This window comes from Zingiber officinale, chromosome 8B (genome assembly GCF_018446385.1).
Source record: "Zingiber officinale cultivar Zhangliang chromosome 8B, Zo_v1.1, whole genome shotgun sequence".
Classification (NCBI taxonomy): domain Eukaryota; kingdom Viridiplantae; phylum Streptophyta; class Magnoliopsida; order Zingiberales; family Zingiberaceae; genus Zingiber; species Zingiber officinale.
Window position 1 is genome coordinate 18,988,009 of NC_056001.1, and position 16,181 is coordinate 19,004,189.

The 16,181-nt window shown below is 36.2% G+C and overlaps 2 protein-coding genes across 2 annotated transcripts; both read right to left on the reverse strand.

The window, feature by feature from the left end:
- Window positions 1–1,645: 1,645 nt before the first annotated feature.
- On the reverse strand, window positions 1,646–8,111 carry LOC122017002 (protein PXR1-like). The gene is made up of 4 exons (XM_042574454.1): window positions 7,473–8,111; window positions 6,709–6,793; window positions 2,168–2,209; window positions 1,646–2,082 (listed from the first exon to the last, which is right to left on the reverse strand). The coding sequence occupies exons 1-4, from the start codon at window positions 7,986–7,988 to the stop codon at window positions 2,018–2,020; spliced, it is 708 nt and encodes a 235-aa protein (XP_042430388.1). The 5' UTR covers window positions 7,989–8,111; the 3' UTR covers window positions 1,646–2,017.
- A 5,151-nt stretch (window positions 8,112–13,262) lies between these two features.
- On the reverse strand, window positions 13,263–15,370 carry LOC122015353 (H/ACA ribonucleoprotein complex subunit 4-like). Its single transcript, XM_042572201.1, has one exon. The coding sequence runs from the start codon at window positions 15,280–15,282 to the stop codon at window positions 13,429–13,431; it is 1,854 nt and encodes a 617-aa protein (XP_042428135.1). The 5' UTR covers window positions 15,283–15,370; the 3' UTR covers window positions 13,263–13,428.
- Window positions 15,371–16,181: the final 811 nt, after the last annotated feature.

Below are 16,181 nucleotides of genomic sequence, written 5' to 3' on the forward strand. Positions count from 1 at the left end.
AGTCTCCATGACTAGGAGGAAGGTGGGGCTGCCAAATGTCAACCGGCCTTGATGGATCGGTTCAGTCAAAAAGAGATGGTCCCATTGACCCTTCTCGACTTTAATTCTACTGAGAGTCCGATTGACCCTCATTTGTACCCATGACAATTTTTAATACTCTCCGTTATCCGTTCTAAAAGGAAGAAGAGATCTTCCTTTGCTCTTCAAGTTGTAAATTCTAGAGACCGTTCTTCTTACTTCGGTAAAGATCAGTTTCCATTTTATATTTTGTTGTTAAAAGAAAACTCAATTTATTATTTGTCATAGTTCTTATATTATTTTTCTCAAGTTGAAAGAAATTTTCAAAAATAGCTTTGTTATAGCTGAATAAAACTATCAAACTAGTGAAGTAAATAGAAAAGAAGAACTCGGATTTAAGTTAGTGATTCATAGTCCGATCAAACTTAACTCTTTCAATTTCCATCGATCAATTGTGAACAATCGACATAAGATCAATCACGGATATGTAGTGACATTTCAAGTAGTCGATCTGTGAATCGGTCGTTCGCCTCTGCTAGTTACACTCGAAAATTTATGGCTCTCTTAGACGCTAAATCTTACGAAATCAAAGGTTTATTTTAATTGGTCTGGTCGAAGCAGTAGTGTATACATTGATATATTTAATTGTGAAAACACACAAACTAGTCGATAGGTTTAGTCGGGTCGGTGCTAGGAAACACTATCCCTAGAGAGGAAGGCAAGCTTTGAACAAAGACCCACATGTGAGACGCTGTAAAGTTGGGTTAACGATGAAACATTACATTTCTTTAGCTGTGGCAAAGAGAGGAAGAAGTCAAGTGATAGGGCCTTGCAATTTCTGCTCTTTTTTGTGAACAATTTAAGATTGTGTAAAGAATTTAAGATTGTGTAAAGAGCTTCACTTTTTGCTTTATCGATGCCTCTTTACCAGCCATTGTGATGGTTTCATCATTGCAAGCATCTCGACGCCGAGATAAATCAAACTAATTGAATAGTAAAATTACACCAAAAGTCCATTTCAATCTTCTCTAATTTCTAGATGTGTCCCTACCCGACAGAGATCCTCTGGTCTAAGATCACTGGATCAGTCCGAGATCCTTTGGTCTAGGATTATTGGATTAATCCTAGACCCTTGTCCATTCATTAGTAGGATTGATTGCATCCCGCCTATTACATAGATAAAATCCAATTCATCCCATGAACTTACAAGACCTCCTTGGTCCAAAAGACCCTGACCCAAAGAATCTGACCTCATCCCTACTACCTGTTAAAGCTTCTGTAATTTACCGTAGCTAAGTCTTGATATTTCTAAAATCTACACGATCTAACTACTACTTTTTTTTATCCAGCTCTCGAAAAATTTGATCCATTTCTTAATTTATGCGTGGCATCCTTGCGTAGGGATGCAATCCATTGAACGATTTGATCAGAATTTTTCAAGTAACTAGAGCACGAAGATAGATGGGAGTGGTTGGATTTTGAAGACCATAATTCCTAATAAATGTTCATTAGGATTAGAAATTATTTTAGTTCATCCCGATGACCATTTAAAAGAATAAATAGTGTTCATGTTATGAATTGTTGTACGAAAACTAATTAAATTTGAAATGAAAAAAAATAGAGAAGATTAGAAAATGATATCGTCATCCATCTTTCAAAAGACTATTATTTCATCATCTTCTACAAGAATGACCGATTTAGGAGATCCGAAGCATTCTTCGAGCATCATTTTCTTGCAAAATCACCTTCATAGAGCAGAGTGAGATGTTTGCCCTTCCACGAAAGGCCAAATTGGCGGAAACATGAATTTCTCTTGCCGCACAAATCATATCCCTTTTTCTTCTAAATAATACTCGTACAAATAGCAATGAAGGCGACCGACAGACCGACAGCGGTCACAGAAAGAACTTAAATACGGAACCAATAAATCATTCCTAAACTATCAGTCACCATGATGGAAATTCTTCCCTTTTCCCATGTTTCTGAACCTCTGCCAACATCATGTTTCAACTGATGCCATTGCCTTCAGAGCATCCTCAGCTCTCATCTTCTCTGGGACAAAATCTAAACAAAAATGTGGAAACTATCAATTTGCGATAAGATTTATATGATCGTCTGAGAGCTTCAAATTGCGGGGGAAAAAAAATACCTGACAAGAACTCGTATCCCTTTCGACCATGAACAGTCGATGCTGAAACACAATTGTCAAGTCACGATAATATAAGATGTTGGGAATTACAAAATGCTATTTTCATAAATATATTTACCACAGACAACAGAAGAAAATGTACTTGGCCACATGAATCAGGAAATAGATTCACATGGTTTTCCAGGCTCAAAATGTGAAAATATATAAAAACTGCGGGTAGAGCTTATCGCTCGATAGTTATCTGCTTGTAATTTACTTTCATTCTATGAAAACCATTTTTCTTCTATAAGGATCTGCTGTCCAAATTAAATAAATGGAGACTTGCTCTTGTTGTCTAGCTTGGATCACTATCCATAAATGACACAATTTCCACTCAAATTGGCACAAAGATCCTGATTGTAACTATCGGTCATGAGAGGCGAGCTGATCGAATGGATAATTGCTTCAGCTGTGATGTTCCTGTAGCTTATCATAATTCTTCTAACCAAAGCGTCCTCATTTCTTAGTTTAAGATAAAAAATAAAAAACATCTAGCACTAGGGATTACTTCCTCAAATCCTGTTCCAACTCAGCATTCTCGTCAGAAGCTATCTGTCACCTCCTTTAAGATTGGCTGCTGATGTGCTCAGATGGAGATCGAATATTAATTTGTCACTCACTGTCAATCTGATTATAACTTATCTCATGAAATTTAAAAGTCTTTACAATGCAATATTCTCCTTTTATGTTATAACTAAGGTGAAAGTTTTGATTCCCTCAATGTTAGAAATCTTAAGCAATTCAAACAACAACTAATTCTATCAGATATGATTAGCATATCAATTTTTTTTTGCTAACCTAGATATCCAGCTCTTCGAACCGACTAATCCTAGAGGTGACCCCTCCCAAGCTATGGTATAGCATAATATGTTGTGAATTGGAAATTATATATTATAGCATCCATTAACTAATAACTCTAACATAAACAAAGCACCAGTTAAAGATGCATAATTCAGAGGACAACCTGTAGCCAAATCCACACCGGCCATGTTAGAAAGGATTTTAGGGGAAAAAATATGAGTTAAATCATATCTTGCAAAAAGATGCAAAGGACAAGGTGCTATAGTGACAAAAAAAAAAAAATAGCAATGATTTGGGCTCTGGAAACAAATTAAAGCATGCTGAGCTAGTAGAAAAACATATTATGTTCAGCTTAAGTTTAGATGATACTGTAATTTGCGTGTGTGTGTATAAAAATCATGTTGTAATCTAGGTCATGCTTATCTTACTTAGAATGAATTTGGGCTCAGCAACCCTCGTTATTTCTATCTCAATTATTTATTGATGCTACACCTAATTGCTGTTGAATAATAGTATTTTTTTCAATTTTAATTGTCCAAGTACCTTCACACATTTATCTTACATTTGCATCTCTGTTACATTATTTTTTGTATGTTTCATTTTGTGACAGCACAACATTAATCCATAAAATATTAGCCAATTGTACCACAGTCTTACAATTTTTTCTTTTTAGCCCAAGGGATACTTAGAAGCACTCTCCATTTCAAGTATACGCATTATCTTGTTAATCATACCAACAGCAAGATCTCCTTCACATTGAAAAATAAGTTTATGATATCTAAAAATCTTGTAGAAATTTAATCTCCATCAGCCTTAATTGTTCCCTTGATTATCTTCCTTTTAACAAGACCATTGGTTTCTCCACAACACAAGTTTCAAGATCAATCTGATTAAACTCTCAACAAATTAGCATAAGTGCATTTTCAAATACATACAATAATGAGGTTTATGTTAAATATGATTTGTGAGTTCATCTAACCCAGACTTAGAGCAAACCCTGGATCTGGCCTAGAATTTAGTCACTCCTATTGGCAATAATATTAGTAATTATATGATCATGCACGTTCTTCTTCAGATCAGCATAATTAGTGGATTTTCCTTTTTTTAAAAAAAAAATCCTTATGATCTCAACAAACTGTTTCCAGTTCCAGTTATCCACACGTGTACAGTTTATTCCAATTATCAAGTACTTTTTGTAAGATCATATGACCAACCAAAATGGCAGCTAGACTATGAAACACCCTTATTCCAGCTAAATATCCAATTTCTTGGAACAACAATAATTAGGGATATTACCAAATGCAAAAATTATAAGATAATGTTATTGTCATTCACTACTAGAACCTTGAATCACACTTACATTTAATGGTAAAATATCAAAACCATGATTCCCAACTATCTTCTGAAACTGAAACTAGAATAAAATGCAACCAATTTCTCCATAGAGCAGTAAAAATGGGTTTCCACTGCTTCTCCAAACATTTTACAAGTAGTTGGTCAAATGTATCTAAGTCTATAATGAATAGATATGGCTAAACAAACAATTTATGGTTATCCTTTTGAAGGGATACAATAAATAGCCAAGAAAAACAAAGTTGGTAACAATAGCGAGAGAAGTTGCTAGAGTCAAATAAATGATCAGTACCGTACCATATGATATGATTCAAATATTAAATTCTTCAATACAAGAACTGTTACTTGAATTTAGACAAACTTTCATTATATATTCTATTTTGCTTTGGATTAAAGTTTGTGTAGCTATTTAATCCTATAACCAACAGATTCTTGTGCTTTAGGAAACAAAACCATAGCATAATTGGGGTATGGTTGTGTCCTTTGGGTAGGGTTTGTCATTTTGGGTCAAGTGGGGTTAAATTAGGTTCAATTCAGATTTAATTTGATCCTTTTAAGATCAAACTAAATTCATTTTTATTCAAACTGGGTTTAATCATGAGAAATTTGGGATGAGATTCTAATTTATTTTCTCTCCCTTCTTTCTCATGTTCCTCTCTCCCGCCAACCCACCTGACCCTCCTCTCTTGTGCATCCTCTCTCTCGCAACACTAAAGCAACCACCTCCCACGCAATCTCTCCTCTCTCCGGCAACACCATAGTAGTCATCAGGTTTCTCTCGTTCCTCCCTTCTTCAATAGGTAATCATCCTTCTCCCCCCCACTTAGGATCTTGCTCTCTCTCCATCTTTCACTTCTCCTTCGATGTTAAAGCACCCTTTTGCATCTTGCCACTCTCCCATGCTGATTTCACCTCGTGTCAACGAGTTTCAATGTCAATGTCAGATTGCCAAAGAGTTTTAGTGTCAATGCAAGATTGGAAAGAAATGTTTCAAGGGTTTCTCGGCACCTCAAAGCTTATCAAAACTATTATGAATAGAATAAAACTTTTGTTCATATTTAATAATTTGAATCTTAATTCAATGATTCACCAAAACAATTCCCGATATGGACCTTAATTTAATACACTTAATAGAAAGAGAGAAAACATATCAGTGAAGAACCCTTTATAAGTACTACAATTTGTTTTATCTAAATCCAAAAGAGATCTAGTTTAATCACTCGACATGAGAACAACAAGATTGGAGAGTGCGACTGGTTCTGAACTTCAAGTTTCAGTGACCTAAACCTCCTAAGATACTTTAAACTAGGTGCAAATTGTAACCATGGTACTATGGTAGCACACACTCAGAAACAAACAATAGAAATCGAATGATCAACCTTTGGAATTAGTTCAGAATAAAATGGAGAAGTGAACACAAGAATCTCATTACAAACACCATATTTTAGCTTTAGAAACCAAATTGTTTTATTAGTTCAAAAATTAGCACCTCAATATCTTTACATATGCGTAAAGCTTCCTTCGATGCTTTCTTGAAGTTTCATAGGCGTCCTCGGTGCTATGGTGCCGCGGAAGGACATCCAGGTTGTCACCCAGGCATCCGCGGTTTGATCCCCAGCTATGGCGTATTTGCAGGAATTTTTCCTCTAAATGGGATGCACAACCAACGGATGCTAAGCTCTTGGGTTGTCTGCCAAGTGCGCTTCCCGATTTATTCTGATGGCCGGTGGAAAAATTCTGGGTCGGGCCGATTACCCCATGACTAGTTAATGAGGCTAACTGGGTTTATCATTTTTTTTTTTTTTTTGGAGTTTCATGGGCATTAGGCTTCTTGGTATAACAATCAACAAGAATGTCAAAGCCCCATATAAATACAAGTCTTTTTCACTCAAGCATTTAACTTGTAGGTCAAGTGTGAAGCAAAGATAGACCAATGCTTAAAATAGAGAAACACAATTATATTAGAAAAGGAGGCACACATTAAAGATGAAAAGATAAAATAAAAAAGTGAAGAAGGAAGGAGAAATGTTGGGAAGAAAATAAGAAACAAAACAGCAATTGAATCCTTTGTCTTTCAAGTTAAAACTAAAGCTGTTCTAAATGAAGAGGGAAAAGCTAATGGCACAGTTTTTTTTTGACATAAGTTTTCCAGTAGTTTATGTATCATGGGGAGTATTAAATCAAAACTAGGTGGAATTCTTCCCTTAAACCCAATTAACAAAAGACTTTTTGTGCAACTGCTAAGAGTCGACCAATCAAAAGTTTAGAAAGAAAATTATGCAGTCATTGCATTTCTCAGCAAATAAATTACTTAAGTTAATTGCATTAACTTGGAAAGAGACACTCACATAGATCATTATAGTTGAGAGATTTCTTTTGCCTCTTCGTCCCTCTTGAATAAGAATCCTCAACAAACTTCTCCAGAAACATCTCCTACATTTAGAAGAAAATAAGATCCCATACATAAAAGTCCAAGCCCCCAGGGAAAAATAGAATGAATGTGCACCACATTAAAACAAAGAGAATTAAAATGTTTCCTCCTGGAGCAATGGTTATTTAATACTTGTGCAGGGTTGATTTCTTAAGTGTCAATTTGCACACTTCTGTGTGCTTAACAGACACAGCAGTGAAGACACCAGATTATCACATTATCCACCAATGGACAAGTCGATTTTTCAGCATGACCACATACAATTTTTCAGATTTTTCAGCCTGTCTACAAACAATTTTCAGTTTTTCAGTTAAGTATGTATGGTTAATGTTGTCCATAGCATTCCTTATATTTTCCCTTGCATAAAGATAATAGGTTCGTCCTTAAACTTCCAGGACATTTCTGACGAAGTTATGCAATCTAATGGTTACATATTCTAAATTGACTAATAAAAAGAAGGTGGAGAAAATACAGCTTGACAACAAGTAGAGTATTGAAATCCAAATGATACCCTAATGAAAGTAGTTGCAAGACCGCACTTTGACACTGGAACGAATAAATAAGGGATCAAAAGACCACGACTCGGGCGTCAGACGAAAGAAAACCCTAACGGGAAATTTTTGATCGAGAGGGAGAAAAAGATAAGAGTATAGGGCGAGGGCAAGGGAGAAGAGTAATTACAGAAGCCTTGTTGACGAGGAATACGGCGTTGGAAGCGATCCCGGTGATGGTGACATTGGCATTGCCTCCCTCGAGGCGCATGAGGCGCCGCACCCGGCTCATCGGGAAGCTGCAGGAGACGTTACCGGCCTCTTCTTCATCGTCAGCGATGGAGGAAACGTTCTCAATTTTCTTCCTACTTTTCTCCTTCTTCGCCGTGTCCTCCCCCATGTCCCCTTTCTTCACCTTCCTTTCCTTCTTCTCCGAGTTTTCAGTGGCTCCTACCGTACTCCTCCTCTTCTTCTTCTCCATTTCCAAGGATTCGTCGCCCATCTTCCTTTTAGTCATCTTCTTCTTCTCAACCACCACTTGCTCCTTTTTCTTCTTCTCCGCCTCTTCCTTGGGCTTCCTCTGAATCTGCTTCTTCATGTCAATCTCCAAACCTTTACCTTTACTTTTACCAACCTTACTTTGGCCTTCAGCTTCCTTCTTCGCGCCGTTCTTGCTCTCCTTGCCATCACTCCTCTCGTTCGCCATCTCCGCTCTCTGCCTCTCTCTCTCTATCTCTCTGTGGGTTTGTCCTCCCAAGTTTCGAGTAGCCACTAGCCACCGCTCTACAGTGCCCAAACACAGCAGATGGAGCTCAGAAACGAAGTGTTTTATTGCGGCCCCTTTGGATTGGCCCATGGGCTTTGATGAAGGTGCTAATGCTTATCCCATTAATATCAAACAAATAGAACCATTACCGTGTTTGATTTATGAATTAACAATCGATTAACACGTTATCATCATCATCATCATCAGTTTACAGAATTCCGAACAAATCAAAATAACTACTTTTAAAAATAATAAATAAATAAAATTTTAAATTAACGATTATTTTAGTTTAATCATAATTTTACTAAACTATATGATAGGTTCATTATAAAGCAAGGTCATGGTTTTTTATTTATTTATTTTTAAAAAAATAAAAATAAATTCAATTAAACTATATTTCAAAAATAATAATAATAAAATATATTAAATAAAATATTATATTTTTTGAGAAATTATTCCTACTTTCACCTCAACCAATAGATATGATTAGCCAATTAGGCCACCTGATGCTACATCATGGGAGATCGAGATTCAACCCTAGGTTACAATACCACAAAGTGTCTAGGTTATCTCTAAAATAATTATAGCTTCGGCAGTTTATCAAATCACGCACATGGATATCTTAATTGACCAAAAGGCGTATGCTACTTTAATATTTATCAAAAGACGCACTTTTTCAAGTGCACTTTCCTTTTTATCCTTCTGACCAAACAAATTTTTTTTTTGTCATTTTTCTTTTCTCCCTCTTCTCTTTTCTATCTCCTCTTTCATCAACGACATTTAAAATTTAGTTAATTTTTTGATAACATTTTAATACATTTAGATAAGCTAAAATAAACTATGAATAGAAAATTTGAACTCCTTGCAACATCAGGAATCTACAGGAACTGAAATGGGTGTAATATGAGGTCTCTAGATCCATTAGTGGGTTTCGGTCAAAACCAACTGATGGACCTAGAGAGCTCCGATTGCACTCATTTCAGTTTCTATGGATTCCTGGTGTTGCAAGGAGTTCAAATTTGCTATCCATTATTTATTTTGACTTTTAGAATGTGTTAAAATATAAGAAGAAAGAATCAGCAAAAAAAATTCATATCAGGCCTAACGTGGAGCCTTTTTGCTGATTCTTTCTTCTTATATTTTAATACCTTCTAAAAGTCAAAATAAACAATGGATAGTAAATTTGAACTCCTTGCAACATCAGGAATCTACAGGAACTGAAACGGGTGTAATCTGAGGTCTCTAGGTCCATAAGTGGGTTTCGGTCAAAACCCACTGATGGACCTAGAGAGCTCCGATTGCACCCATTTCAGTTTCTATAGATTCCTGGTGTTGCAAGGAATTTAAATTTGTTATCCATTATTTATTTTGACTTTTAGAAGGTGTTAAAATACAAGAAGAAAGAATCAGCAAAAAGGCTCCACGTTAGGCCTGATATGAATCATATCAGGCCCACGTTGGGCCTGATATGATTCCATATCAGGTCCAACGTGGATCTCACTCTATTAGGAATGCTCAACTGTTTTAGGAACTCTTCATTTCATAATGGATGTGTTTATGATTGCTCTAAGTAGAAAAATAGATAAGGGCATCAATGCATATCCTCCTACATAAATGTTTCAGCTAGTGATGAAATCAAGTGGAAAAAGGCAGTAGCAAAATATTGAGAGTTCTCTGACAAATTAGAGAATGTATAATGTTTCATTACCTATAAGAAATACATATGCAAACACTTAGAACAAATAGTCATAGTATAGTTATTGAAAAATGAGAAGATACGTATAATTCCAATAAATAGAATTGACACAATACCAGATAGACCTAATTCTTCTATTAGCATATAACTGCAAATAAGTCATGACTCACTTATTTCTTCTTTCTTTGTAAAAGAAAATTAATTCAGAAAATGAGTTCACTTACGAGAAATAAGGGAAAAGGACAAAGAGACACCACTCCAAATTCTGAAAGCTGAAAGAAAAGTGTGTCAATTATTTAAATGGGAAAAAGATACCAAGCAAAAGGTAGAGGAATTGCAAAAATCATTACTTTTCAATATCCAATCCAACATATTTGAAGAGGTATTCAGCAGTTAAGATTTTTCCGCATAATTTTTCAAACCCCCAACAAAGACATACATCATGAACTGAGATTTAAGTCAAAATAAAATGCTACATTGGAAATGAAGAGTTCCTAAAATAATTGAGAATTCTTAATAGAGTGAGATCCATATTGGGCCTGATATGGAATCATATCAGGCCCAACGTGGGCCTATATGATTCATATCAGGCCTGACGTGGAGTCTTTTTGCTGATTCTTTTTTCTTATATTTTAACACCTTCTAAAAGTCAAAATAAACAATGGATAGCAAATTTAAACTCCTTGCAACATCAGGAATCTACAGGAACTGAAATGGATATAATCTGAGGTCTCTAGGTCCATTAGTGGGTTTCGGTCAAAACCCACTGATGGACCTAGAGAGCTCCGATTGCACCCATTTCAGTTTCTATAGATTCCTGGTGTTGCAAGGAGTTCAAATTTGCTATCCATTATTTATTTTGACTTTTAGAAGGTGTTAAAATACAAGAAGAAAGAATCAGCAAAAACAATTCATATCAGGCCCACGTTGGGCCTGATATGATTCATATCAGGCCTAACGTGGAACCTTTTTGTTGATTCTTTTTTCTTATATTTTAACACCTTCTAAAAGTCAAAATAAATAATGGATAGCAAATTTGAATTCCTTGCAACACCAGGAATCCATAGAAACTGAAATGGGTGCAATCGGAGCTCTCTAGGTCCATCAGTGGATTTTGACCGAAACCCACTGATGGACCTAGAGACCTCAGATTACACCCATTTCAGTTCCTGTAGATTCCTGATGTTGCAAGGAGTTCAAATTTGTTATCCATTGTTTATTTTGACTTTTAGAAGGTGTTAAAATATAAGAAGAAAGAATCAGCAAAAATGCTCCACGTTAGGCCTGATATGAATTTTTTTTGCTGATTCTTTCTTCTTGTATTTTAACATATTCTAAAAGACAAAATAAATAATGGATAGCAAATTTGAACTCCTTACAACACCAGGAATCCATAGAAACTGAAATGGGTGCAATCGGAGTTCTCTAGGTCCATCAGTGGGTTTTGACCGAAACCCACCGATGGACCTAGGACCTCAGATTACACTCATTTCAGTTCCTGTAGATTCCTGATGTCGCAAGGAGTTCAAATTTGCTATTCATAGTTTATTTTAGCTTATCTAAATGTATTAAAATGTTATCAAAAATTAATTAAATTTTAAATGTCGTTGATGAAAGAGGAGATAGGAAAGAGAAGAGGGAGAAAAGAAAAACGACAAAAAAAAAAGTTTGATTGGTCAAAAGGATAAAAAGGGAAGTGCACTTGAAAAAGTGCGTCCTTTGGTAAATATCAAAGTAGCATATGTCTTTTGGTCAATTAAGATATCTAGGTACGTGATTTAATAAATTATCGTTATAGCATGATCCTCAGTTATGATAAATTTATAAAATATTTTTTAAATAAGACGTGTAATTATAAGATGATCATTGAAAACAAAATTTTTTAGACCAAATTGATTATCCAAGACTGATCAACAACACTAACTAGATTTTTATAAAATTATAAAAGGGAGGTCGAGATTCATTACGGCAGAAGCAAACATCTAACATATAGATAAAAATACTGATTACATCAGGTACAATAAATTGGGAAAAATCCTCAACTACGATTTAAATTTTATCCTCAAATCCATGTCCATGTCAAAAAATATTTATTCTATTCCCTAATCAAATATAATTGATATAAATTTATCTAATTATCTTATTTTTTATAGGTAAAAAAGTCTAAATGAAAATATAATTTTTCCTAACTTCAGTATTATTTAAAAAGAATCTAATATATTTTTCATTCAATTGAGAATAATTTTTCTTTTCACACGACAGATCGATTAGGAAATCATATCAATCAATTGACTTAAGCTGAATCGATTAACCAATCGATTCATCCCAAGTAAATCAATTAATATAAGCTTTGAATTCCCTAATCAAATATAATAGATATAAATTTATCTAATTATCTTATTTTTTATAGGTAAAAAAAGTCTAAATGAAAGTATAATTTTTCCTAACTTCAGTATCATTTAAAAAGAATTTAATATATTTTTCATTCAATTGAGCACAACTCTTTTTTTCACACGATAGATCGATTAGAAATCATATCAATCAATTGACTTAAGTCGAATCGATTAACCAATAGATTCATCCCAAGTAAATCAATTAATATGAGCTTTCAATTGATTGATCAGGTCGAAAAAGAATCATGCTCATAAAAAATACATTAGATTTTAGTCTAAATGTGTTGAATTTAGGAAGAATTATAGCTCCTTTTAAACTTTTTTATATCTATAAAAAATAAAACACAATTAAGTAAGTCAGAAAATATTTATTTTCACTCCCTAATCATACATAATAAACACGAATTTAACTAATTCTAAAAAGAAATATAATTCCTCTTAAATTCAATATCATTTAAAGAAAATCTAATATATTTTTTATCTAATTAAACATAATTTTTTTTTACCTGACCAATCGATTGAGAATCATGTTAATCAATTGACTTAAACTGAATTAATTGACCAATCAATAAATCCTAAGTTAATCGATTAGTATAAACTTCCAATTAATTGATCATGCAAAAAAATCATTAAAAAAATATACTAAATTCTAACTTAAATATATTAAATTTAGAAAAGATTATAACCCCTTTAACTTTTTTATACCTACAGAATAATTAGATAAATTAATATTTATACCTACAGAAAGTAAAAGATAATTAGATAAATTAATATTCATTAGGGAGTTACACGCAAGAAAAAATTTACATAAAGAAAGTGAACACAACGTTTACATAAAGCGAGTGAAAACAACTTTTCTGACTGAGGAGGAAGAATAGTTTATTACTAGGAGTTTGAAGTAATTTTTCCATATAGAAATCGATATTACTGTAACTATAATACATTGTAGCTGAGAATCTTAAATATTTAAGAGCCGACATGGTGCCAGAAAAATCTACCAGCACCCTACAAATCCTACTCGTGGCAAGACACTCAAATACCCTAATAAAGCACTTGTATGTATGATTCTTCACTACCAAGAGATAAGAAACGAATGCACATATTTGGTGTAGAGAGAACCCAATGTGAATCAGCTGAAAATAACTAAAAATCAAAACATAGATGGTTCAGACATCTAACAAGATAAGATAAACAAAGTCACCTTCACTAGTACAAGATCTTGAAAACAGGGAATAAAGGGAAAGCTTCATAAACTTGAAACAAAAATCCATGCCACTACCATCGACCTTACTCAGGCTTCTATTAACTCAGCATCACGGTTCTTTTTCTTCTTCTTCTCCTTCTTCTGGCTTTTCTCTGCATCAGTGTTCTCTGTCAAGCTGGCTGCGAGTTCAGCCTCTTCACCACCTGAGTGCTTCTTCTTTTTCTTTTTCTTCTTCTCAGTTGATTTCTCTTCATCTGAAGAATCGACTTCACTTATATTTTTACTGCTCTTTTCCTTCTTCTTTTTCTTTTTTACACTCTTCTCATTCAGTTCTTCCTCAACATTGGCCTCCACTTTAGCATCTTCAACCTCCTCAACTTTCACTTTCTTCAGCTTCTTTACTTCGTCACCAACGACACCCTCTTCTACCTCCTCAACCTTCAGCTTCTTCGCAGCTGGTTCTTCGGCAGTATCCTCCAACTTGCGTTTCCTTCCTTCCGTTTCATTATCACCCTCATTATCCTTGTCTTTGTGTTTCTTCTTATGTTTCTTCACTTCTATAATTTCTTCTTCCTTCTGCACCTCAGGCTCCGGTGCGGCGGCGAGGCTGGCGACCATTGAATCCTCACCGGCTGGCAGCACCACATTCCTTTGCCACTCAGCTGGAGTCTTCTCATTGGGCTTCCCGTGCTTATCCAGGAGCCCCTCAGCAATCATCTTCTTCTTCTGCAGAGCTCTCGGCCCCAACCCCCATTTTCTGGGATAAGTATCCCTGTCCATCACCACCCTCTTAATTTTAGCAACCGATCCATGGTCGCATGTTGCCATAACAGCAGTAGTCATCTCAGCAATTCCCAGAGCGATCGCTTCCCCTTTTGTGGTCATCAACACGATTTCCTCGCCGACTTCAATATCATTCTCAAATCTCAGAAGCCCCGGAATCATCAGCTTCGCGCCATAGCAAATAGCATTAACTGCAGAGTCCTTGACGACCAGCCTCTTGTAGCTAGTAAGAACCACCTCCAACGGCATCACCACCCGCCTCAAGTAGCTCTCATCCTTGAAGTTATCATACATCCACTGGGCGTCCATCACATCGTGCATGGTCACCATGTTGTCCTTCTCGCCGAGGATCCCTGAACGGACACGCCGCAGCTCTTGCATATGCCCTCCCACGCCAAGAATCAGCCCGAGATGGACGCAGAGGGTACGGACGTAGGTGCCAGCCTGACAAGAGATCCAGAAGACGACGAGGTGGCGCTCGGGATCATACTCGAGCAGCTTACTGTCGTAGATAGTCCTGATGCGGAGCTCGCGCTTGACAGCAGAAATGAGAGGGGGCCTCTGGAAGACTGCACCGGTAAGGGTCTCCAGGGCGCGGGCGACCTTGGCGACGTCGGGGACATCGGAGTGGAGTCGGGCGACGCAGACGTACTCTTTCCCGGCGCCCTGCTGAGACTTGACGAGACGAGTGGCACGATCGATGCAGACAATAAGATTTCCGGTGACTTTGGGATCGAGGGTACCGCTATGGCCGGTCTTCTCGGAGCGGAGGATGCGCTTGATCCAGGCAACGACCTCGTGAGAGGAGGGGTTGGAGGGCTTGTCGAGGTTGAGGATGCCGTAACGGAGGTACTCCGCAAGGGGCCTCTTGAGGGGGGAATGCCCAGCTGGGAGCGGCGTGTAGTGGCCGGTGCGGACGTTGAGTCGGTCGTAATTCTTAAGGAGGATCGGCCATGAGGAAGTGTCGACGGAAGGGGTGAAAGATTGGGGCTTGATGAAAAAGTCCTTGTCATCAACGCCTTCGGCGGCGGAAGGGAGGTGAGGAAGGACGTCATCATCGGCGGCGGTTTTCTTGTCGTCCTTGCTCTTCTTTTTCTTCTTCTTCTTCTCAGTATCGACCGCCGATGGCGAGGGGATCTCAGCCACCGTCGAAGACATGGCGGCGGAGCAGAAGGAGTAGATTAGGTTAGGGTTTCGGTGGGGTTTAGAGAACAACCGAGAAGCGAGAGAGCAGGCGGGTAGGACTGGAGGAGGGTTTTAATACGCTAGGTTTAGATTGGGCAAAGCGGCGTCAACTGCGCAGGCTGGGCCAGATCCCGCACTCTTTATCACGGATCAAACGGCCCATGACGTTACAGCAATTGAATTGTCCGATCGGAATTATTAAATAATATAAAATAATAATAATAAAGCAGTAAAATAGAAAACCATTAAATCATTGTCCATATATATTTTATATAATTTTCACCTGTTTAAATTCATATAATAATCTTAATCGAAATAAATATTTTAGCGACCTACCTTCAAAGGCACGCACAAAGGGGACCTCCTAAATTTGAACAATCTTTTACATTTTAACCCTAATTTTTTCAAACTGTTTATTCGGAGTCCAATTTCAAACTCAATTAGAAATCCGTCTCTCACAATTGATAAAAAAATTTGATAACGCTCACGGCTCACGCCTAAGTATGGTGAGCTTTCTCTCACAATGCGTTGTAGGAAGGTATACGATATTGAAAATCCACCAACTAACCAAAAAAAGGTTTAAGCCAGTCCTAACGATAAAGGATTTAAAAGAATAATAAAAAAATAATTTTAATTTTAATTTTAATTTTAAATGGAAAAAATAATTTTAAAAAGGTTGAATTTTGAATAAATTACAACCTTGTGCTTTTAAAATTAACTGGAAAAGATTACTCATCTAAATTATATAAACAATCCAGTCAAGCATGATGGGACATTTCAATTGATTGTAATGGAAAAAGAAAATATAATTCATCTCAAACAGTTGACTATCATCGGTGACATAGTAAAATAGATATAAGAATTTTTTTATT